General features: G+C 41.6%; 1 protein-coding gene across 1 annotated transcript in view; it reads right to left on the bottom strand.

Moving 5' to 3' along the window:
• Nucleotides 1–1868: 1868 nt before the first annotated feature.
• The window catches only part of LOC126331335 (microsomal glutathione S-transferase 1-like), a 35978-nt gene continuing 10867 nt past the window's right edge, over nt 1869–26979 (bottom strand). Inside the window, exon 3 of the mRNA XM_049996467.1 lies at nt 1869–2334. Coding sequence (XP_049852424.1) covers nt 2091–2334 — 244 coding nt within the window. The 3' untranslated portion in view covers nt 1869–2090. The remainder of the gene's footprint in view (nt 2335–26979) is intronic.

Here is a 26979-nt window from a genome sequence, read left to right as displayed (position 1 = left end):
GTAATGGAGCATCTGGAACCTGCCAGAGAAGGCCAGAGTGCTGCATTCACAGAAGGCAAGCTTTTAGTGGCTGCATCCAGCTGTGGGACCAAGTGGTGTCACAGTGCGGGCAGCTGACGACAGATTTGAAATTGCTGCCTTTGCATCCTTACAAGTGTCAAGCCTATGTCTTTGCTTTTGCTCAATGTCCAAAGCCCACCCTATGACCCACTAAGCATGTACTGCTGGTCTCTGTTCAAGTTATTGCTGTTTATTTTAATTTTGGCCATTTCTTTGATGACAGACTCCCAGTGTGATGTGGTTAGAGTGAAAACTCACTTTTAAATTGTATTTTATGTTTTGTTTTCTAGGCAGTGTTCAGTAGTGGTTGACTTTTCAAATGTGTCAAGAATGCTCTGGACAATGCTTGGCAACAGTGTGAATGGTTTGACCTATGTAAATACTACCACATTCACAGGAAACACCAAGACCTATGTTGTCTTTAATGGGGTGCAAAATCTTTCATATTACACATATATAACCAGAACACCATGCCAGTCCTGGCAGTCAGTGATTTCAACTGCTGATGGCAGGGACAGAGGTCAACAGATCAAGTGTTTTATTCAAAATGACGTGGCTTGCAAACCAAGAAGATTTTACTGCCACTTGACACTGCAAAAGACTCCAAAGACACTTTACTCTAAGTTATTTTTAGTATACTTGCTTTGACAGAAGAAGCCTTCTAATACTGAAGCCACTGAAGTGGTAGCAACATCATTTGTAACTTACTTTATGTAAATAACACAAACAAAGTTTTGTTCAGTTTTACTATCTGCATTCAGTTACACAAGGCACAAAATAAAAGAAAATTGGTAATACAAATGATAAGTTATACATAAACTTGCAATTTCCTACCACTGAGTTTAAAGTCACATGACAGATCATAATTGTAAAAATTCTTTTGGAGTAGCTGGGGCATACAAAATTCATTTAACTTTCATTTTATTAAACAAGTTTTCACTGTCTAAAGGATAGATTGCTACTCACTGTATAGGAGATATATGTTGAGTTGCACAGGCACAGGCTGTGGGGGAGGGAGAGGGCAGAAACAGGGAGTGGAAAAGAAAAGGTCCAGAGAAGGGGAAAAGACGGGTGGGTGTGTGGTAGAGAGCAGCACACAATGAGGGTGAGGGGACACGAATTGGAAGAAGGTGGTGGGAAAGAGGGCACAGAAATTGTTGGGTGGAGGTTATAGGGACAGTATGTTACTGTAGGTCGAGGCTGGGATGACCTACTATCCCCACACCCTCCACCAAAGTGTTTCTGCCCCATTTGTCCCATCACCTCCTCTCAATTAAAGGTTTCTCACACTCATTGTGTGCTGCTCTCTGCCAATCCACCAACTGGTCTTTGTCCCTTCTCTGCTCCTCTCAATTTCTGCTCCTCATATCCTCCCTCCCTCCCTCATGGCTTACCATTGCTGTGCCTGACAGTCTTGTCCTGAAACAATCTAGTCTCTGCACATTTCGCCGGCAGCACTCAGTTCTCTCTCTCTCTCTCTCTCTCTCCCCACCCATATCCTGCTATCGCCCCCTTCTTGCCCCCCCACCCCCACCCCACCCCCTCCCCAAATTGGTGCTTCCATTCAACACGACACACTTGCATTCTGGCTGGAGCAGCTGGGGGACAGTGGTCATGTGTGTGTGAGGTGTGCTTGCTTGTGTGAACATGAGTGTGTTTTCTTTTCTGAAGAAGGCTTTGGCCAAAAGCTAAATATGGAACAGTCTTTTTGTTATGCTTGTCTGCAACAAAACGTGTCATCTGTGTTGTGAGTAGCAATCAGCCTTTTCATAATTTTGTTGAATATCAGAATAAGACAGCAAAGAAAATTTTACTGTGTACCAAACAGTCTTTATTTCTGTTTTTATGTCTGTTTACATCATGCCACTGTAAAAACATTAGGCAGAGTGAGCAAATCATTCATAGAAGTAATACATCAGCCCGTCAGATTAAAAACTATTACTTACCACAATATGTACAAAATTAATTGCAAATTTGTTTCAAATAAAATGTTTTATCATGATAAAAAACTACATTTGTAATGTTTCATATCAAAGACAGTGAAGTATCACACTGCCTGCCATGTAAAGTGTGATGGCCCAACCAACAAAGCAAAGTAAGAACCTAGTAGGTTGTGGAATTGGTATGACACAGTACACAATTGTGTGGCCAATTCGTGCTATAGTAAATGCTCGGAACAGATTGATGGCAAGACCTGGAGATGGATTTGTTAGCAGATATGCTAGTGCCACAATAAAGAACACTGTGATGTTCTCCAAATCATTTAGATGTCCCCTGCAAAAGCATAAAATAATTTTAAATTAGAACTCTCCATTAAAATCACAACATAATTTCATTTATTAAAATTATTACATGACATTTAAAAAATTCCAAACAGATCTATTGAATCAAGAATTCCTCTCCCTTCTTGTTTTGACTTATAGAAGCACCTGCTTTTGTAATTAAAAAAGGTAATCTGTAGATACAATTTTGAGTGAATTATGTCAAATCAGTGAAGAATAGTGTGGATGGACAATTTAACCACATGGCTGAGCACTGCAAGCATCAGACATCAGTAGCTCCCTCCCTCTACTTATTTAAGAACCACTAGTAAATGGGAAATGAACTCCGAGTCATCTAGTGTCTGATAAGTAAAACATATTAGTGTGGTGTCACCGCCAGACACCACACTTGCTAGATGGTAGCCTTTAAATCGGCCGTTAGTATATGTCGGACCCGCATGTCGCCACTATCAGTGATTCCAGACTGCCACATGGCAGGTCTAGTCTAGAGAGACTCCCTAGCACTCGCCCCAGTTGTACAGCCGACTTTGCTAGTGATGGTTCACTGACTACAAACGCTCATTTGCAGAGACGACAGTTTAGCATAGCCTTCAGCTACGTCATTTGCTACGACCTAGCAAGGCGCCATATTCAGTTACTATAAGTACTATCTTGAAGAATGTATTCTGAACACATAATATTGTGACTCATGTTCCATCAAGAGCGACATTAATCATTAATGGATTAAAGTTAAGTATCAGACTAATTACGTCCGCTTCCTGCATTCTCATTCCTTGTCATGTTCCAAACCTTACGTCAGTATAGTTCTTCCCTCCTCATGCCAGCCTGCGTGAGCTAAAACGTGTGCATTTTGGCCTCCACTCGTAACACGGTGTTGGCTCTTCTGCCAACACAACAATTAGTCTTCACCTTCACTCATTCTATAGTGTTTCAGCACTGAGGTAGACAGTGTTTAGCATCAGACAGAGAGATGGAGCACTAGCTCAGCTAAAGAACAGTGAAGATGAGGATGCAATTTTGATCTGCAGTCCAGGAATCAATGGGAAATCTACAAGAACAATGTAATAATTTCTTGACCTCATTGTGAATGCCTATATTTTTTAAGCCAAAAAGACACCAACTGATTTTTCTATTATTCCCTGTTAGGTTAACGAAGTTTATCTAGTGCTTTTGTAATGACTCTATTCAATTTTTGAAGTGTAAGTCTAGTAGGTCTGCAAAGTATCCCTATATGGCTTACATAACTTTTACATTAAGATCAGAATGTTTCCAAGCTATAAATTTCTTAAGATGTGGGAATATGCTGGAGGCCAGGGGGTGCCAAAACTGCTGGATAGTTAGTCTACTAGAAAACATCAGTTTGCCTGTAGCTAGCTAGTATACTTCTGTGGAAATCTTAATTGTCTTGGTTTTGCCCTCCTGCATACCAGGCAATAAAACACGCACAAAAAGTCATCTAAACAAAACTGCTCCTATCTTGTTCTTGTAAACCAAAACGGGATTTCAATCTCTAATCTCCTGATGAATCCAGTCTACCAACACTCTCAATTGGCCACAAAGTGATAATGTCACACAAAGGAAATGTACACTACATCACAATAACTCATTGCCTAAGTTTCCTGTATGCCTAATACTCAGCAAGCTGAGACTTTTTCTCATAACTTTACAAGTAGGCACTGGCAGTGTGCACATTTTGAGCTAGATGCTGCTGTTGGATAGCCAGAAGGGTAATCTGGGCTCATAACAAATGAGGTATGTTAAGGCACAGTTACATATCTGATGCAGTAGTATTAGGAGTACATAAAATTTGACACCATACACAACAGCACTGTTCTTCAGGGAACATCAAATACCATTTCTTGGAAATTAACTTATAGTCAGATGGTTCAGAGCCTGAATAAACAGTTTAGAGGATGTCAGTTTCCACGTATGGCTTTACGGGCCATGTGAGGTGGGATAAAAAATTAACAAGAATTTTTTAATTTTGCGAGCTTTACATATCTACTTTTCAAAACTTATTTATCTTCTTAGTACACATTTTCCTACTGTATGTTTGCATTTTCAGATGTTTTTAATATTTATTTTCTTGTTGACAATGGGAAGGTAATACGTGTTTTTGAGCGCTCGGCAAATTTTTACTTTTGAAACAGATGGATCAAATAATTTGTATTAAATATTTCTTGAAAACTGGGATATAGCACACCACAGCACTCAAAATGTTGACTGTAGCTTTTATTGAATATACTATCAGTAAGACAAGAGTTTATATTTAGTATAAAAGCTTCAAAGAGGATCATGACATGACAAAGACAACTATCCTGGATGCCCTAGCACATCAATCATGTGGAATAAGAAAGAAAATGGTGCTAAAAAAAATCACTGAATCACCATCAGAGAGGTTTCTGATGTTTTCATTATATCCTATGGCTCATGCCAGGCAGTTTTTTGAGATATTTTGATACGAAACGTGTAACAGCGAAGTTTTTTCTGAAACTGTTGAATTTCGACCAAAAATGATGTTGTGTAGACATTGCTTATGAATTGCTCAATGAATTAAACAAGAATACAGCACTTCTAAAGAAAGTTGTAACAGGTGACAACACATGGGTATGTGGGTATGATGTCAAAATCAAGGCCCAATCGTCCCAATGGAAACTGCCTGAAGAGCAGTTCTATCACATGTAAAGGTCGTTCTCACTGTTTTCTTCAGTTGCAGTGGGGTAGTGCATCAAGAATTCCTGCCTTATGGCTGTACTAAGCAATAATACCTGGAATTTAAGCACCCTTTGTGTGAATCAGTCACCCGAGCAGCTGCTGCTGGATCAGAGAGCTGTCTGCTCACTAGAGGGAGGTCACAATGTCATCACAGTAACAGCGGGAGATCCTGCTGACAGCGGTATGCAAGTGACACCATGCTCAGCCACACACTTTGCCATTGCTGACATTGTTTCCATGACAGGAAACTGCATGCATTCAAGTGATGCCATGCTAAGCCCTGCTCTTTGCCCTGTCAGCAATGCCGGACATATATTGTTTCACATGAGAGGCACGAGGGACAGCAGGATGCCTCTGCCAAGCTGTTCCTAATGAATTGTGGCTGAGGGTCAAAATAAAAAAGGTAATTAAACAAATCTACTTTCCTGTCGTCCTGACATCTCATTTCACTCTACATGGGTCATCTAACACTGGTGTCAGATCACTGATGTCACCTTCTTAAGAGTAATGTCTGAACCTACAGCCTACATTATGGCGAGTCCAAAAAATTTTGATTGTATTTTGGTCATGAAGAAAGGGTTTGATGATTGTGCATTTTGTAAAGTAAATTTTATTGTGAGTAAAGAACCAGTAGATTTGTCTAGTTTTAGAGATAATGGAAGTCACGATTGGTTAGTGCCTGTTAGATGTGCCCAGTGCTTTGAGAGCCACTCAGTGTCACGCACAGAATCAGTACCAGTAAAATGTTATGCGTGTAATCGTTAGGGGCATATGGCTAGGCAACGCCAGGAGTCAAGATGCTCATGTATAAATGTAAGAATGAAGTTAATGTAACTTAGCCAGAGATACAAGGTGTATCAGAGAGGGAAGCAGTATGCATAGTGTAAGAGCAGGTAGCACAATTAACAGCGGATAACACAGAACTGCGCATGCTGGCAGAATTGCGATCTTCACAACGGGATGTAGATTCATCAGTTGCAAGATTAATTGCTTCTTTTACTGGTAAGGCAACTGAGGAGGTGAAGGACTTTGTGGGAGACCTCGGAAATCTGGCTGCCTCGGAAATCTGGCTGAGATGGAAGGTCAGTCTGATAAGGAATTTTAAGCATTGCAAAATTGAGACTAACAGGGGAAGCTGAAACTTGTGTAGGGTATACAGAAGCTCTTCACATAGGGTAAGGACAATTAGTGGATGTACCCATGAATTGGGACAGGACGCTGCAATCAGTGAAATTATTTTGCAAGAAGCTGAGCGTAGGGCACTCTATGCTTTTCTTAAGAGGGTTGCATGTGGAAATGTCATGAAGTGTACGAACATGGGGTTCAACGGATTGGCACACAGCAGTGTGGTTATAGCTAAAGTTTGAGGTGATTGATTTGTTGACTGGAATGCAGGGTAAACAGAGGGTGTTTGCAGCTAATACAAAATGTTTCAGGTGTGGATGAATGGGGCATGTAAGAAGACACCAACCTCAGGGTAATGTGAATACAGTAAGAGGAAGTAATAGTTTTAGAAGTACAGGACTGAAGAAGAATAAGGTGTTAAACACCAATGAGAACACAAGGTCCACCATGGCCATTCCCAGTTAGACTGGATGCCACAAAATTGTATGCAGAGGTGGAATGTGTGATAAGAGAAATAGTAGGAGAAAAGGTTTGGAGGATATTACTCAACACAGGATGCATGTGTTGTTCACCAGCAGTGATTTGGTAAAACATAAGCAATGGGACCCAGCATGATACAGCTTGCATGGAATGGGCAATAAAGATGTCACACCATTAGGATCGGCGGTCATACACTTTTTCCTGGATACAGTTCAATTTAAATGATGTGTAGAGATTGTGCCACACCTGGGTGAAGACTGTGACATGATTCTAGGATTAGATTTCTTATATCAGCAATGTGCCATAATCTATCTTCGACGACATGGGTTGGTACTTGACAGAAAAATGTTTCAGTTATGTAATGCCACTGCCAGTGTAGCAATGTTCCAAGGGGAGATGACGAACTGATTAAACCATGAATGGTCACAATAAGACTTGATTTGCACCCTTTGGGTGAGTGTTGAGTCTAGCTTGCTGGCAGGAATTGTGTATGGTGGGATTCTTAGAAGATAATGAAGTATCAGATCAGGTGGGTTGCTTAAGGTGGAATCATGTTGTTGTTGTTGTTGTTGTCTTCACTCCTGAGACTGGTTTGATGCAGCTTTCCATGCTACTCTATCCTGTGCAAGCTTCTTCATCTCCCAGTACCTACTGCAACCTACATCCTTCTGAATCTGCTTAGTGTATTCATCTCTTGGTCTCCCTCTACGATTTTTACCCTCCACGCTGCCCTCCAATACTAAATTGGTGATCCCTTGATGCCTCAGAACATGTCCTAAGAACAGATCCCTTCTTCTTGTTAAGTTGTGCCACAAACTTCTCTTCTCCCCAATCCTATTCAATACTTCCTCACTAGTTATGTGATCTACCCATCTAATCTTCAGCATTCTTCTGTAGCACCACATTTAGAAAGCTTCTATTCTCTTATTGTCCAAACTATTTATCGTCCATGTTTCACTTCCATACAAATACTTTCAGGAATGACTTCCTGACACTTAAATCTATACTCTATGTTAACAAATTTCTCTTCTTCAGAAACGCTTTCCTTGCCATTGCCAGTCTACATTTTATATCCTCTCTACTTCGACCATCATCAGTTATTTTGCTCCCCAAATAGCAAAACTCCTTTACTACTTTAAGTGTCTCATTTCCTAATCTAATTCCCTCAGCATCACCCGACTTAATTCGACTACATTCCATTATTCTCGTTTTGCTTTTGTTGATGTTCATCTTATATCTTCCTTTCAAGACACTCTCCATTCCGTTCAATTGCTCTTCCAAGTCCTTTGCTGTCTCTGACAGAATTACAATGTCATCGGCGAACCTCAAAGTTTTTATTTCTTCTCCATGGATTTTAATACCTACTCCGAATTTTTCTTTTGTTTCCTTTACTGCTTGCTCAATATACAGATTGAATAATATCGGGGAGAGGCTGCAACCCTGTCTTACACCCTTCCCAACCACTGCTTCCCTTTCATGTCCCACGACTCTTATAACTGCCACCTGGTTTCTGTACAAATGGTAAATAGCCTTTCGCTCCCTGTATTTTACCCCTGCCACCTTTAGAATTTGAAAGAGAGTATTCTAGTCAACATTGTCAAAAGCTTTCTCTAAGTCTACAAATGCTAGAAACGTAGGTTTGCCTTTCCTTAATCTTTCTTCTAAGATAAGTCTTAAGGTCAGTATTGCCTCACGTGTTCCAGTATTTCTACGGAATCCAAACTGATCTTCCCCGAGGTCGGCTTCTACTAGTTTTTCCACTCGTCTGTAAAGAACTCGAGTTATTATTTTGCAGCTGTGGCTTATTAAACTGACTGTTTGGTAATTTTCACATCTGTCAACACCTGCTTTCTTTGGGATTGGAATTATTATATTCTTCTTGAAGTGTGAGGGTATTTCGCCTGTGTCATACATCTTGCTCACCAGATGGTACAGTTTTGTCAGGACTGGCTCTTCCAAGGTTGTCAGTAGTTCCAATGGAATGTTGTCTACTCTGGGGGCCTTGTTTCGACTCAGGTCTTTCAGTGCTCTGTCAACTCTTCACGCAGTATTGTATCTCCCATGTCATCTTCATCTACATCCTCTTCCATTTCCATAATATTGTCCTCAAGTACATCGCCCTTGTATAGACCCTCTATATACTCCTTCCCCCTTTCTGCTTTCCCTTCTTTGGTTAGAACTGGGTTTCCATCTGAGCTCTTAATATTCATACAAGTGGTCCTCTTTTCTCCAAAGGTCTCTTTAATTTTCCTGTAGGCAGTATCTATCTTACCCCTAGTGAGATAAGCCTCTGAAACCTTACATTTGTCCTCTAGCCATCCCTGCTTAGCCATTTTGCACTTCCTGTCGATGTCATTTTTGAGACGTTTGTATTCCTTTTTGCCTGCTTCATTTAGTGCATTTTTATATTTTCTCCTTTCATCAATTAAATTCAATATTTCTTCTGTTACCCAAGGATTTCTACTAGCCCTCGTCTTTTTACCTACTTGATCCTCTGTTGCCTTCACTACTTCATCCCTCAAAGCTACCCATTCTTCTTCTATTGTATTTCTTTACCCCATTCCTGTCAATTGCTCCCTTATCCTCTCCTTGAAACTTCGTACAACCTCTGGTTCTTTTAGTTTATCCAGGTCCCATCTCCTTAAATTCCCAGCTTTTTGCAGTTTCTTCAGTTTTAATCTACAGGTATTAACCAACAGATTGTGGTCAGAGTCCCCATCTGCCCCTGGAAATGTCTTACAATTTAAAACCTGGTTCCTAAATCTCTGTCGTACCATTATATAATCTTATACCTGTCAGTATCTCCAGAGTTCTTCCATGTATACAACCTCATTAGAAGATAATAAAGTATCAGATCCGGTGGGTACTTAGTTAAAAGAGGTAATGTGTGCATTCAAAAAATAAAGGGTGAAAATAAGGTGCCTGTTTTTATAGACAAGTATAATGCAAAGGACATAGGATTATTAAACAAGTTGCCAATCGCTAAAAGGATATCCTGGAGGATATTACATTGTATCTGCATTTTGAGGAAATATGAAGCACCTAGAGGGAAGCAATAGGAAACAGATGGAAAATTACTTTTGGAATTTAAGGCTCAAATGGCTCTGAGCATTATGGGACTTAACATCTATGGTCATCAGTCCCCTAGAACTTAGAACTGCTTAAACCTAACTAACCTAAGGACATCACACAATACCGAGCCATCACGAGGCAGAGAAAATCCCTGACCCTGCCGGGAATCGAACCCGGGAACCCGGGCGTGGGAAGCGAGAACGCTACCGCACGACCACGAGATGTGGGCTTGAAATTTAAGGATTTATTTCTTTCAAAAGGGCCATTACCAGCTATGCATATTACACAGCACCATATTCCTCCCAGTCTATCGCAAACAGCACAGAATACCTAGGTACTACAATTTTGGAGGAATTTATCAATCAATAGCTTAAGTATGGAATATCTGAAGAAAGTAATAGTGCCTGGGGGGGGTGGGGGGGCACAGTCATTGTGCCAAAGCAATCAACGGATGGAACAAGAAAATATATGTTTTGTTGTGATTACAGGCATCTAAATGAGAAAACTGTAACGGATGGCTACTCTTTGACAAACAACACAGAAACCTTGGTTTATTTAAGGCGATACAAATATTTTTCAACAATGGATTTGAAGAGTGGTTATCACCAGATTGAGGTTGCACTCCAGGATCAACACAAAACAGCATTTTTTGCAGCCTGGGGACACTACCAATTGAGAAGAATGTCATTCGGATTAAAAAACACACCTGTAACATTTCAGAGACTGTTGGACAAAGTACTCTGAGGTTTAAAACCATGGCAATCCTCTGTATATCCTGATATCATAATTTTGTGTGGGAGTGATATGGAACAGCATATGAAACAATTAAGGGAAGTATTCCTAAGGTTAAAAGGGATTTATGAATACTGTCAGACTGTTGGCAAAGTTGTTAAAAAAAAGTGTGGTCAGAAGAGTGCAAGCATGCTTTTTGTGGAGCTAAAAGAAGCTTTAACATTAAGTCTGATATTGGTATTTTCGGATTTTAATAGACAATTTGTTTTAACATGTGATGCATCAAACCATGCATTTGGCTGTGTGTTGTCACAAGGGGTAGAAAGATGTAGAACATCTGGTAGCTTATGCACCAAGACAAGTAAATTCTGCAGAAATAAATTATTCCATAACGGAGAAAGAGGTGTTAGGCCTTATTTATGGAATCAAGTATTTCAAATGTTATCTGTATGGTAAAAAGTTTAGAGCAATAACAGACCATTCAGCATTAAAATGGTTCTTTGGATTAAAGGATCCTTCTAGTAGGTTGACACGATGGGCAGTAAGACTAAGTGAATTTGATTTCAACGTCACACGTAAGCTTGGGAAGAAGCACAAATGTGGATGGCTTAAGAAGAATGGTTGGTTGGTTGGTTGTGTGGGGTTTAAGGGACCAAACAGCAAGGTCATCAGTCCCTTGTTTCAAATATGGTCCATTCTGCTAGTGTGACATCTCAGGAAAGTCAGAACAATAAAAGGGAAAAGGCTAAAAATGTAAAAGGACAGTCATGTTGTCAATGGTAAAAACAAAATGAGGGAAGTCAGCAAGAGAACGAACCAAACGCTATGCTGAAGCAGCATAGACAAGACTACCTGCGACTTAGAAAGTGCAACCGCTAGAATGTAGAGGTACGTATGGGAAAAGGAGACTAACCAATCCTTTTAAAAAAAAAGGGGATAAAAACAGAGTAAAAGGGGAAGAAAAGAGGATCTCAGTCAGGGAGGTGAGTCGGGAATCTCCAAACACGGCTTACAGCAGGAGATACCCAAACACTCATCGCCCTGCCCCAACACCAGAGAGAGATTAAAAACCTTAAAACTGAGAATAAAAACCACTTTCCCGAAGGAAACCGAGAACCAGACAGACCATCTGGGAATCGTCAGCCAACATCAAAGGTAAAGTGTGGGGGAGTCTGTACTTAGCACGCAGAGCCAAAAGAAGGGGGCATTAAACCAAAATGTGGGATACTGACTGGAAGGCTCCACAACCAACAACTGGGGGTGGCTCATCACGCAAAAGAAAACCATGGGTCAGCCTGGTATGGCTAATGCGGAGCCGACAGTGTGGTCGAGTCCTTTTGGGAGAGGCGAAAGGAAGAACGCCACGGGCCTGGTGTCACCTTAATCGCACGAAGTTTATTAGACAGGGGAGTAGCCCCCCCAAGAGTTGGCCCATGACTGTGCGAAGTGGGATTTGATGTGAAGCCATAAATCCGCTGCAGGAGGGGTTACAGAAAACGGGGGTAAGTGACTGCTCCCCCAGCCAAACGATCAGCGAGCTCATTACCCGGGATACCCACACGGCCAGGGACCCAAAGGAAGTCAATGGAACAAGCAGCACGGTGAATATCAGCCCGATGGTCATGGATGGCAGAGGCCAAGGAATGGCACGAAAAACACCAGTCAATAGCAAGAAGACCACTCATTGAGTCCATACATAACAAAACACGGTTGTGTTGGGACTGTTTAATAAAGGTAAGAGCCTGGGAAATAGCCATCAATTCCGCAGTAAACACCCCACATGTAGGTGGCAGCAGATGATTTTCTGTTCCAACAGAGGACATGAAGGCATACCCCACATGATCAGCAGATTTAGAGCCATCAGTGTAAAAAACAACAGCATCCCGAAAATGCCATAAAATTTGGCAGAAAAAGGAACGGAACACCATTGGGGGGATGGAATCTTTTGGACCTTGGCGGAGATACATCCAAATTCGAGGCCGAGGAACTAACCAAGGGGGGGGGGGGGGGGTGTGGAGGGGAGGGAGCAAGGAAGACAGGACAAAGAAGGAAGCTGACAATCACGGCAAAAAGATGCAAGGCGGAGCCGAACCGGTAAACCCGCCTGAGGGCGGGAATCGAGTGGGCGACGTCCATGGTCTGGGAACAGGATAGAATAGGAAGGATGAGTGGGAGAGGAACGCATGTGCAGTGTGGAAGGAGCAGCTGAACCATAAACTTGACAACCATAGTCCAAGCGAGACAGAACTAGAGCCCGATAAAGAAGGGAATGGTTCGCACCCCAAGAGGAGTGGGCAAGGAAGCGAAGGACATTGAGTTTACGGAAACATCCTACCTTCAGAAGTCTGATATGGGGCAGCCAAGTGAGCTTGTTGTCGAAAAGAAGACCCAGGAAACGAAACTGTGGGACCACAGGCAAAGGACTGACAGAGGCCACAAGTCCAGCAATAGCAATGAGGGAAAGAAGGACAGTCAAGACAGAACTCTGTGGGATGCCCGCCTCCTGGGTCCATGGACAACTAAAAACAGTACCAACTCGAACCCTGAATGACCGATGGGACAGGAACTGGTGGATAAAAATCGGGAGTGGGCCCCAAAGACCCCACTGATGAAGGGTAAGTAAGGTGTGATGGCGACAGGCCGTGTCATAGGCCTTGCGAAGGTCAAAAAAACACTGAAACCAAATGGCGGCGCTGGGAAAAAGCCTGCCGAACTGTGGATTCGAAGCGAAGTAAATGATCGATTGGAGACCGTCCCTCTCGGAAGCCACACTGGTAAGGGTATTCTAGCACCCAATTGAGCCGACGGGCTACCATCCGTTCAAGTAACTTACAAACAAATTGGTCAGACTAATTGGCCGATAGCTGTCAACTGATAGGAGGTTCTTACCAGGCTTAAGGACAGGAACCACGATGCTATCCCTCCACTGAAAAGGGGAAGTCACCCTGGAGCCTAGATACAGTTGAACACCCGAAGAAGATGTTGCCGTTGTGGAGCACTGAGATGTTGAAGCAGTTGGTTATGAATGTAATCTGGGCCAGCGGCCGTATCATGAGAAGAAGATAGAGCAGAAAGAAATTCCCACTCAGTAAAAGGTTCGTTGTAAGATTCTGACTCACAAGGGGTAAAACATATGGTGGAAGATTCAGCCCACTGTTTCTGGTGAAGGAAAGCACCTGGATAGGAGGCTGATGCTGATGCCACTGCAAAATGGGTCGCAAGATGTTCTGCAAGAACTAATAAGTCCTTACAACGGCTGTCTGGGAGGTGAAAGCCTGGGAGGGTGGACTGCCGATAGCAACCTCAGAGAGAGTGAAGTGTAGCCCATACCCGTGACAGAGGGATAGTAGAACCGAGGGAAGAAACAAATTGTTGCCAACATATCCGCTTGCTCTGTTTGATTAAATAACGGGCTTTAACGCAGAGGTGTTTAAAGGTAGTAAGGCTGGCTACGGATGGGTGCCTCTTGAAGTGTTGCAAAGTTCGATGGCGATCACGGATGGCAATCGCAATGGCCGTACTCCACCACGGAACTTGCCGGTGACGAAATGGTCCAGATGAGCGCGGGACAGCAAGGCTAGCAGCGCGAGCAATCGCGTCAGCCACGTCACGTAGGACGTCATCAATACAACCCGACAAAGAGGGAGATAACACGACCTGTGCAGTGTACAGAGGCCAATCGGCGCATTGGAAAGACCAACAAGTAACCTGTCCATCGGGGAGGGGGAAGGCAGAGAGAGAATCAACGGGAAATGGTCACTATCTCAAAGGTCGTCATGTGGCGACCAGTGTAATGAAGGGAGGAGAGAGGGAGAAGAAAGAGAACGATCAATGGCGGAAAAGGTAGTATGACCGGCACTGAAATGAGTAGGGGAGCCATCATTAAGAAGGCACAAGTCGTGGTCTGAAATAAACTGGTCTATGAGAAGACCTCGTCTAGATGGAAAGGCACTGACCCAGAAGGGATGATGAGCATTAAAATCCCCAAGGAGGAGGAAGTTGCTGAAGAAGGGCAGTTAAGGCAGCAGGTGTAAAGAGTCCTGTCAGGAGGGAGATAAAGATTGCAAACTGTGACCTCAGAGTCCAAGTGGACCCTAACAGCAACCGCTTCCAATGTAGTTTGAAGAGGAATCCATGTGCTAGCAATGTCAGTATGGACCAATGTACAAACGCCGCCAGAAGCCCGCAGGGGTCCGACCCTATTTCGACAGAAAACACGGAACCCATGGAGGGTTGGTGAGTGGGCATCTTTAAAATGAGATTCCTGTAGAACCACACAAACTGCAGAGTAAGACGAAAGAAGGGATTTCAATTCCGGAAGGTGACAATAGTATCCATTACAATTTCATTGGAGAACCACAGAATGATTTAAATGGGGCTGAACACGCTGGAGCCAGTCATACCGCCGGGTCTCCACCCATCACCGACAAGGAGGGGGCGACATCCATGAACGACAAGTCAGAAACCGGTTGTGAAGTTGGGGATGGGACCTCCGGTGATACCAGAGACTCTTTGTCCTGGAACTTATGTTTCTTCTTCTCTTCAGGTTGAGATCGAGGAGGGCTGTGTGGCATAAAGGAGCCAGATGCAGCAAGATCAGGAACAGAAAGAGACCGGGCGACCTGGGGGCCGACAGACCGCGACTCTCACGGTCGTGGTGTGGCAGCAGACCTTCGGCCTGGAAGGTGCCGGGAAGAGGCATCCTGGGAGAGACGCCCTTCACCGGCAGACGCTGAACGAGTGGGACACTTCTCCAGCTGGGAAGGGGGAGCAACGGCCAGAGGAGAAGATGTGGGAGCCGCAGTGGAGGGGGGGGGGGGGGAGGGGTGGACGTCCACAGTCACCACAGAGAGGGGCCTGTGAATAGCGAAACCATGATCATTACTTTCTCAGGAAGGGTATCCCCTTCAAAGGCCAGGATAAAGGCACCAGTATCAATGCGATTGTCTTTAGGACTCTTCTGAACACGCTGAACAAAGTGAACACCCCACCGTCCGAGATTGTCCCGGAGTTCCTCATCAGTTTGAAGGATGAAGTCCCTGTGAAAAATCACACCTTGAATCATATTTAGAGACTGATGGGGGGTAATGGACACAGGAATTGTGCCAAAATGGGTACAGGCACGAAGGGCCGCAGATTGGGCAGTTGAAGCAGTTTTGATCAGCAACTAACCCAACCACATCTTGCTCAGGGAGTCCACTTCGCCAAACTTGTCTTCAATGTGTTCCACAAAGAATAAAGGTTTGGTATTGGTGAAAGTATCCCCATCAGTCCTGGTGCTAACTAGATAACGGGGGAAAGGTTTCGCCCCTAGCCGAAGGGCCTGACCCTCTTCCCAGGGGGTAGCCATGGAGGGGAAGGCCAAAGGGGCAAGAGAAGCAGCACTCTAAGAATCAGTTCCACGCAGAGAGACAGCTGCAGAAGAACGGCCAGAGTTCTGAACCTGTGTGCGTTTCATTTGCATAGCGTCCGCCCTGATACCACCCACTCTGACCAGGGGCTCTCCTCACGGGCGCTACCCAGCCACAGCAAGGGCCGTCTGGCACGGCGGCCATTGCCAGGAGTTCTTATGCTCCAGGATGACGAGCAACCACTCCAATGCATGCATGAGGTGGTCACAGCTAAGGTATCAGAAGTGTGATCCCTGTGTGTTCAGGGGGCTCAACCAAAAGGGTACATAGCGACCCCACCACACGGGCTGGCTACCGTGCTGGCTATGCACCCTAGCATCAGACGATGACGTGAAAGAAAAGGTGGAATGTACTAGGAGGGCACACATCGGAGACACTAGGTAAGGTGCTCTTCCCCAAATGGCTCACACTACGGAAGAGAAATTTTGTAATGGAGGTCAAACCCCAGAGGGGGACCAGGGAATGACAAAAGGAGGAGGTGATTGCACAACAAAGCCAAATTGTAAAACCAACAGAACCAGGAGGATATCGGGGACCAACATAAGCAAGGACACCAAGAGAGGGAGAGGGGAAAGAAGGGGAAGGGAAGGAAATGCAGCCCTGGAGAGAAATAAGGCTGCAATAGCTCGGGGCCCCATGCTCGCCATGCACACATCCACAAAAAAGTTGTGGATCCCCTGGGGGGGGGGGCCTTAAGAAGAAAGTAGCAGTATTACATTTTGGGGGTAATGAGCATGTGGAATGGTAAACTGCACAGAGCGTGGATGATGAATGTAGGCAGTAATTTAAGCAGTCACAGGTCTGCATGCAGGATGGACTGCTATGCAGAGAAATTAAGTTGAGACAGCAGGTACCAGTGAAGCTAAGGAACAGAACTCATGAACACATATTAGTGGGGTGTGTACAGAGAGCAGGTTCGTGCCAAACAAGAGCATCATTGCATAGGTTAGCTGAAGCAATTAGTACCATTTGAATTTCTGGGGACTGATGTTTTAAGTCCATTCTGTAAAACACCTGCAGAGAATAAGTTCAAACTCACAATCACAGACCATTTTTCAAGACTAAAAATGATCAATATGCCAAACCAGCAGGCAGCAACAGTGGCACAGGCACTTGTGAATAATTAGATTCTGAAGTTTGGAGTGCCTGAAACAATAGTAACAGACCAGGGAACAAACTTCACGTCAGATCTATTCAAGCAATTGTGTAAGTTATTGAACATGAAGAACTTAATGACATGTTATCTCCATCCACAAGCCAAAGGAAGAACTAAAAGAGTGCATAGGACAATCAGTGGATGCTCAGATACTATGTTGACTCACACCACACCAACTGGGATGACTATTTGTGAGTATGTTGTCTCTGCCGACATCTCAAAACAGCACATGAATACAGGATTATCGCAATATGAAGTAGTATATGGTTGTAAATTGCCACCACCATACAATATATTGAAAATGAAGAAATGGAAGACTGGAGAGTCTGTCAGGGAATTTGCCAGAGCGATTAGGAAAATTTGGAACAGATTACAGAGGGCAAATAGAAGAGCACTAGAGAAAGAGGAAGTTGTAGTGGGGTGCACAGCAAGAATGCCACAGTATAAGGTTGGTAAGTAGGTGACACTATCAACTTTGTATACATCAAAGGGAAATACAAAGAAATGTCAGTATTCAATTGCCAGTGAGCATGAAAACTGTGCAAGTAGGGCAGTTGAAACCTTTTTAAGGGAGTCTGGAATTTATTCAAGGGATAGGAGATGCAGACCAGAAAGGGAGAGTGAGGAGAAAGATATCAGACAATAAACAAGAGGTTGTGAATGAATCGATAATGAGAAACCCATATGGATTAAGGCCTAGGAGATAGTCATTTAACTTTTTTTTGATTAGGTATAGATTTAGTGTAATTAGTATAAGCAGCTGCAGAGCAGCAAGGAATTTAAGGGGAGGAAAGTAATAGATATTCCTGCTCACAGGTGAGATGCAGAGAAGGCGTGTTGATGCGGTTCGTAGAGGGACTGCTGTCTTTGTCAGGGTGGAAGTGTTAGAGGACCAGCACCTGGAAGGGGAAGTGCTGTTCGCCAAGCAGGAAGACATAGTGATCGCCAGTCATCACTGGATGGTACAGGCAGTATTCAATGCATGGAACAAGTGTAATGAGGTAATGAGGTGAGAAGGTTGGAAGAAGCACTCCACAAACCCTATCAGGGAACGGAAAGGCACAGGATACTCAAAGGAAGTGCTGGTGTATGTAAGAGTGTACATGGAGCATGTGAGAAACTAAGGAGTGAAACGATCCAGGTACTGGGGGTTATTCTACATGTGCAAGGGAAGAGGGGTTGGATCAGTGGTGGAGCTGGCTTATGAGAACAATATTTGGCATTGCTGATGAGGAAAACAAAGAGTGAATGACACTGCAGAATAGGTTTAGCAGTGGGCAAAAGGGAACAAAGCCATGAGTGATTGGCACACTATGCAGATTGCAAGTTTAGAAGAAGACATATTGAAAAATAATGCATAACTACAATGACAAATGAATGGAGAAGTAATGCAGTATGTAGGAGCTATAGAAGAGGCAGTTAATCGGAATACCAGGGAACTACAAACCAAAGCAGTAGGCTTAGATAAGGAAGTAGTAATGACAAAATGGTTGCAGTCCATAGAAGCACGAGGGAAAGTAACAGAACTACAGGAGGCTATGCAGCAGGCTGTACGAGATCAGCTAGGGGTAAAGTTATCACCAGAGTAGTACTTGGAAGGTCTAAGGAAAGTACAGAAGGAACTACCACTGGAGTTGGGTTGGTTTTAGAACCCAAACACACAAACTTATCTTTTTATTTCAAGGCAGCCACAGGATCAGTGAGAACTGGTGGAGTGAAATTTTAAATTTCCATTTCTACACCAATAGCAGGGAAACAAGCATGTTACAAGTGCTACATAGTTCATGCATATTCTGTCAAGTACAGGTTGTTGAAGAAATCTGTAAGAGTAAAAATGCAGCAACTGTTATTAATTACTAAAGACAAGGGAAATTATGTAGAAATGGAGGGAGCAAAATTACAAAAAAGCTACAGAGGGGAGATCACAGTCTGTCCGAATATGATAATATGAGTGTGGCAGGATTCCTGCACACTGAAATTGCTAATGGGATAAAGGGAGCCAGAGAATGCAATAAAGAAATGATCAAGCCAGAATTGCACTTTCACCAGGTCAAGACACATTGGTTGTACTCTACTTCCGACAAAATGGTAGTAGTGGCTAGTTGTTTCAAGCAGGGGAACCATACATCAGCAAAGAGGCTAGAATTAAATGGGAGCAGTTTATTATTAAGTGGACCAGGGCATGTGATAATGAGGCCTACCTTCCATCTACCTGGCGAGATTTCAGGGATGACTTACCAGAATACTTCACAGCCTTGTTTTTATTGGCCACAGGAGCCCATGGAAGTTTTAACTGCCACAAATCTAAACAGCTTGAATCAAACTCTAATACAGTCTATAAACACATTTCTGAACCAGCAGGGGCAACAAGTCTCCCTGGAAATCTTAGTGCAGCATGTAAATTTATATTGGGACCATAAGTACTGGAAACAGACAACATTGACTATTGTCATAACAACCACCATGGTGACCCTTGTTCTGCTGAGCATAGTCCTTGTTTTTGTCTGTAGAAGTTGAAGCTCAAGACTGAGTTCGGACCCAGCTGTTACTCAGATTCCAGTGGATTGGATACCCTGAACATAAAAGGAGCAGAAGGAAGATAAACACACAAGGGTGTGGTATTAAGGATAATTGATTCATTTTAGGTTGTAAGTTTGTAACAGAGAGTTAGAAGATATTGTGCAAGAATCGTAGTACTGAAATAAGTTCCATTGTGTTTGAGCTAAGGAGCAGGACCAGAGACCCTGTAAAAATGTGTAAGATTAAGAGATATGGTTAAGGAAACCAACTGTTAGAATAATTCTTAAGCGGTCAAAAAGTTCACGAGAGCAGAATGAGTTGCAACAGACCCATCCACATGCTGGCAAGAGTGTTATGCATTGCGAAGCAAAACATGGCTGACTGGGATTATGAAACAGAGCCAGCTGGGTGTAGTATAGCAACAGACAATTCTGCAATATGCTAGTGAAAGGACAGAAACCTTTCCTCACTCGCTACCATAGCAGTGTTTAGAGTACACATGTCAAGCCCTAAATGAACATAGTCTGGAGAATATGAGTATGTTCTAAAATATTCTCATCTCACTGTCACAGCCTACACCATGAGCCTGTGATACGCGGAGTGACATCCCAGAATGCAGTACAGGGTTGACTATTCGATCACAGGACAGGGCAGCCTGCCATGAGTCACCAGAACAGCTGCTGCCTGCTCACTGGAAGGAGGTCACAGCTGCTTCAGAGGTACCGTCACCAGCACTGCTACGCTGTCATCACAGTTGCATCCTGACACATCACTGTCAGTGGCATTCGAGTGATGTCATGCTTGGCCCAGCTCTTTGCGCTGTCAGCAATGCTGGACTATATTGTTTTGCATGAGAGGCAACTGGATGCCTCCACCAGGCTGTTCCTGATAAACTACAGCTGAGGGCCAGAATAAAGAAGTTAATTAAACAAATCTACTGTCATCCTGACATCTCGTTTCACTCTCTGTGGATGAAAATCTATGGGCCATCTAACAATAATGAAAAGTGAATTCTAAAAGTGATTCCAAGATTGGAAAAAGTGCTGGTACAAGTGGATTATATCTGAGAGGGATTACATTGAAGGGGAAAAAGTTGCTGTTGATGGTGAATAAATAAAGATTCTTTCAGAAAAACGAAAATTCACATTGCTTTTTGATTGCCTCTTGTGTAGCTAAACTTCTATAGCCAAAATCAGTCTTTTTAAATATGTTGAATACTAATACCACACACAAAAACTGTTAACAACATATATACTGCACAGTCAAAATCTGTCTATTAAACAGAGCAGCCATTGCAGATTATAGAAATGAAATTCCATAATAAATTAAGGAACAAAAACAGACTCACAGTATCATTAGCTCCATAAAACAGAAAGCTACATAATATTATTCTGGAAAAAAGACTAGAGTTCAGTGTAAGAATTCATACTGCTTGAAAGTATTATTTGAATTAGCTGTAACTTAGTATCACACACATTAAGAAATTTTTCTTCCATACTGGCACTGTTTTGCACCTTGATTAGAGTAACTATGTAGTTGACAGTTGAACACTGTTGAGCATGAGGAGGGTGATATCTGTCAGTCACTGTATGCATAACACAATATGTATGTGGCAACAACAGCTGTATGGTTGCTTAACAGATACATCCACATCATCATCTTTTAAGGCCTATAACTTTAATTTCCTTTGCAAGCTCACAATAACCTTATCACTTTAGTCTAAAATTTCTCTGCTTGCTTCAAACATTCTGTTAAATGGTTTAAACATACCACACACAGAGAGACAATGATAAAAATTACAGCAATTAGGTTACCAGCTGCGTGTCATCTGTGGTAACTGAAACCTAAGTAACAATGTAATCTGTCAATGGTGAAAAGAGGATGACAAAGTTCACTTTCTGATTTAATGTTATGGTAGAGCTGAGAATACAGGGGAAAAAATTAGCAATATGACGCCCGGTATTGAAGTAGGTATAAATCGTTCAGTAAAAGGTCGTTTGGCCAGGGCCTCCCATCGGGGAGAGTGTTCGCTGGGTGCAAGTTTTTTGACTTGATGCCACTTCGGCGACTTGCATGTCAAAATCGATCAGTGAAAACTAATTTCTTTGTGTCTGTAAGGCATACACTATGTCATAAAATTGTTCATAAAGGAATCAGAATTTGTTCTACATTACAAAGATGGTACCATACAGCGTGTTTTGGTGATGTTAACTTAAATCACTCAAATTGTGAGTGTTGCATGCTTAGGTGTAATGGTGATCAGTCCGCAACTGAAATGTTCACCAGTGGACAAACGGAAAGTGTATTGACTTCTCTACAGTCTGATGTGGAAATGTGTGAACAGTATTTTAAAATGCTTAAAAAATAATGCTAAGCCTTTGTAGCAATCTAGATGGTATTTCTGATGACAACAGTCATGAACATGTTAGGTCAACGAAGAAAGTGCATTGCAGACAGAGTGAAAACACTTGTCTTCCAGCAGAAAACAGTCAGGCATTGATGCAAAGCCTTTGTAACAATTCAGACAGCAATGCTAATGACAACAGTTGTGAACATGTTAGGTCAGTGAATTTAGTGTGTCGCAAACAGTGTGAAAACACACATCATTCAGCACTTAACGGTCGTGGAACTGAGGCAGAAATGAGTGCAGGGAAATCTGAAGTACATACAGAACACAGTACGCCTGCATACAGTCATTAGCTTAAAAATGCAATGTTCAATACACAGAGTGTACAGAAGACAGAACTACCTCCAAGTACAACAAACTTTACAGACATACATGTGCAAATAAATACAAATTTCAATTTCCAGATTGAAAGTAATGATATACTCTGATAGGCATGGACATGGTCTTGCTGGAATCATACGTGACAATTTTCATGTAAATGCTGCTTCCATTGTAAAATGTGGGGCACCTTTGGATAAAATCACAAGAAACATAAATGCCAAAAATATCTCCAGTTCATTAAAATGTACAATAATTATTGGGGGCACTATTGATGTATATAAAAATGAAATATTCAGAGCCACTAACAATTTGAAAGAAATGTTGAACTCCTCTAGGAGAACACCTGTAATTGTCATAGGGATTCTTCATATACACAGCCTTATAACCACTTCTATTGTGAATGATGAAACCATCAAGGTCAATAGGCAGTTTAAAAAGATTTGCGAAGCATTCCATAACTCACATTTCTTATCTGTAGAGTTTATTGAGAGAAAGACTTTACATACCATGGCCTGCATCTAAATATTAAGGATAAGACATTACGATGCCATAAAATCCAAGACATCATAAATTTATTAGGAATGTGCAAGGAGAATGACCCCATTATTCTGCCACATCCTTCTTCCCAGTCAATAGCATACTCCACTGCACAGCAATCTTTTTCAGAAGCAGTAAGATATCTTACACAACTGACATCAACAACAGTGTCAACTAAACCACTCAGTTAAAACCACCCATCTCTTAATCAAAAGAAAAGTGTCACCATCAGGCTACTACAAGGATTTTTTATTGAAGACAACCAGCAACCAAACATTGAGATGAGCGGTGTGACAGTTCCCATGGACAATAAATCACTAGTAATTTCTTACTAGAACGTTCGGGGAATAACGAGTAAAATTGCTGAATTAGAAGTACTTTTGCTTGACCAGCTAAAGGATGTTTCAGTTTTATGTGTGAGTGAACACTGGTTAAAGGAAAAGCAAGCATGTACTGCTAGAATAACAGGATTTGAGATTATTAGTAGCTTCTGTAGATAGACTTCTACAGGTGGAGGAACAAGCATGTATGTCAAGCAAGGAATGGAATGCAAAGAAATTACGTTGTGTAACATAAACAACATTGAAAAAGTTTTTGAATATTGTGTTTGCAAACTTAAAGAACACAAAATAATCATTGTGCGCATATACTGATCCCCCCCCACCGGTAACTTTATGGTGTTCCTGGACAGTGTAGAAAGGGTCTTCAGTGAATTATGGAATTTTAAGGAAAATACTGCTGTAGTTGGAGATTTCAATGTAAACTTTAACATAACCTGTTAAACTGTGTCTAAACTGAATAATTTACTATGTTCACATAATTTATCACCCACTGTCCATGAATACACTAGACTTGGAAAGACCAATAAAACTACAATTGATCAAATATTTTTTGACTTGCAAACATTTGATCATAGTGCAGAAGTGATTGACACTGGATTCTCAGATCATGAAGCAATAAAATTTGGTGTAAATAATGTACTCAGCACAAATTCCAGGAAAAGTGAGACATACTTTCACAGAAGGTGTATAAATGAGAACATTAGGATTTTTAATTCATTGTTAAAAAATTCAAACTGGGATTTGGATAAATACAACACTGTAGATATGAAGTTTAAGTCTTTTTCAACTTGTTACAAACATCACTATGAAACTGCATTCCCTCTAAAGAAAATTAAAGTAAAAACCAGAACTAACACTTGGATAACACTAGGGATATGAAGATCTTCAGAGCAAGTTAAGTAAATCAGCTAGGCAAAACCCAGCTCTGAAACAGTATGTACACTGTTACAGAAAAGTGTTAAAAAAAAAAAAAAGAAAAAACCGAGAGAGAGAGAGAAATCAGGTTGGAATGTGATAGATACAAACTTGGGCAGAATCAAAGCAAAAGACACCAACATTATTCTTAATAGCAAAGGCAAAAATATATATGATCCTTTACAAATTGCCACTATATTCAATAGCCACTGTACAAGTTTAGTACAAAATCTTATAAAAAAATCAAAGTCACATAAAAGCTAATCATAACATCTCTGTGAATCCTAAAACTATGTTTTTGTATCCTGTAACAATACAAGAGGTGGAGAATGCAATCAGCAAACCAAAAAATACATTTTCCTTTGGTACAGACAGCAGTCCTGGCAAAGTAATTCAACTCAGCAAATATACTGTTCCTCAGCTTCTTGTTATAATTAATGTTTCTTTCAGCACTGGTACTTTCCCTAGAGAACTTAAGCTGTCAATAATAAAACCAGTATGTAAAAACAGTGACCCTATGATGCAAAAAACTGTAGACCCTTATCGAAGTTGTCTTGTTTTTCAAAAAATTTTGAAAGAATAATGTACAAAAGACTCTGCTTTTTTGAACAAATGTGGAATATTTCCCAATGAATAAAATGGATTTAGAAAAATATAGACCATGCAAAAGTGCTATACGTAATTCCCTAAAACTTGTTCTAAATTCCATTGACCACAATGAAATAAACTGTGGATTGTTTTAGACTTATCTAACATATTTGATCTTATTGATCATAAAACTGTACTGCTATGGAGTCCGTAGCACTGCTCATATGTGGTTTAAATCATACTTATTTGATAGGTACAAGAAAGTGGAAATAGTTCATGATGGTAAAGACATCTTTTCTGTATATGAGAAAGTTACTCAGTGGAGTACACCAAGTACCACTGTTGGGACCTCTGTTTTCCTGATATTCATAAAAGACTTACCAAGTTACTTAACACAACCTGATGCTGTACTCTTTGCTGACAGTACTAGCCGCTTTGTTAAAGCTCAGAATGTGACTGCCCTACTCAAAAAAACAGAAATAAGAAATGAAGTAATTAAATAGTTTAGAGAAAACAGTCTATTTATCAATGAGAAGAAAATGTTATGGATGAATAACAGGCATACTTCAAATAAAGTAATCCCTAACATAATAGTGAAGTTCGACAAGCAGGAAATACTACAAGCTTCACATAATAAATTTTTAGGAATTTGGTTAGATGAGCATCTTGAACGGGATAAACACACAGAATGGCTCAATAAAAAACGAAGTAAATGCTGCTACATATTAAGAATGCTAAAAAATTCCTGCAGGGAAGAGACAGTGATGAGTGCCTATTATGCATTCATGCATAGTCCACTGAGATATGGTGTCATATTCTGGGGTTTTTCAAGTCTAGCAAAACACTCTTTAACTATCCAGAAATGTGCAATAAGAACACATGTGCAGATGGATATGTGTGTGTGGGCGCGAGTGTACACCTGTCCTTTTTCCCCCCTAAGGGAAGTCTTTCCGCTCCCGGGATTGGAATGACTCCTTACCCTCTCCCTTAAAACCCACATCCTTTCGTCTTTCCCTCTCCTTCCCTCTTTCCTGAAGAAGCAACCATCGGCTGCGAAAGCTAGTAATTCTGTGTGTGTGTGTGTGTGTGTGTGTGTGTGTGTGTGTGTGTGTGTGTGTGTGTGTGTTTGTTCATTGTGCCTGTCTGCCGGCGCTTTCCTGCTTGGTAAGTCTTGGAATCTTTGTTTTTAATAATATATCTGTGAATGTATATGCTTGGCTCTGAGCACTGTGGGACTTAACATCTGTGGTCATCAGTGCCCTAGAACTTAGAACTACTTAAACCTAACTAACCTAAGGACATCACACACATCCATGCCCGAGGCAGGATTCGAACCTGCGACCGTAGCAGTCCCGCGGTTCCAGACTGAGCGCCTCAACCGCTAGACCACCGCGCGGCTGGCAATGTATATGCTTTTTTAAATCCAATCCCCAGTTCTTTTCTTTGAACTGATTACCACAACTGTGGAACTAGACAGCCCCGACTTCCATAGAGAAGTACATAAGAAATCCCTGTACCAAAAAGTGTGATATATCAACCCAAAATTCTTTTTAGTGCCCTTCCCTTAAAGAGTTAAAAAGATACCAAAGCTGCACATTTTTAAAAATGAACTTAAGAATGTACTTATAAATGAAAGCTTTTACAGTGGTGATGAGTACGTAAATTTGAGGACATCCATAACTTGAGTTAAACATAGCCATGTGTTATTGGATACAATGTAAATATAGAATTTGTTTGAGTTATGTATTGGGTTATCCATAAGATTTTGTATGTATCTGTATGATTTGCTTTTGTTTAGGTATTTAATTATCTGCATGAGTTGTATAGAGTCACTATTATTTATATGTTTTGTGTTTTAACATATGACAAGTCCTAAATCATTGTACATGATAAAATGAATGATCAATAAAAATCTCTCTTAAGACAACCAGAGGAATGCTCAATAGCAAAAAATGCTCCAAAATTTTGATTATGTACAAAAGCTACTGCTGATGTACAAGGCTCTGTACTTAGATCAGTCCTAAAGATGGGTGAAATTTGTGTGTGTGTGTGTGTGTGTGTGTGTGTGTGTGTGTGAGAGAGAGAGAGAGAGAGAGAGAGAGAGAGAGAGAGAGAGAGAGAGAGAGAGAGAGAGAGAGCACAATTTGCTTCTTGCTTTATGGGCTATATGTCAAGCAGTTGCTTTTACAATCATGAGCCACAGTTGTTATAAATGTTTCACTTCCTAAACTTCAATATGAAACCACTGTGATCTGGGAAATGTGTGATACTATGCTTGGTCTTGATGGTACAATATTTAAATTGAGGGATAACATAT

This window comes from Schistocerca gregaria, chromosome 1, assembly GCF_023897955.1.
Source record: "Schistocerca gregaria isolate iqSchGreg1 chromosome 1, iqSchGreg1.2, whole genome shotgun sequence".
NCBI classification, from domain to species: Eukaryota; Metazoa; Arthropoda; class Insecta; order Orthoptera; family Acrididae; genus Schistocerca; species Schistocerca gregaria.
This window is presented reverse-complemented; position numbering and strand designations above follow the sequence as displayed.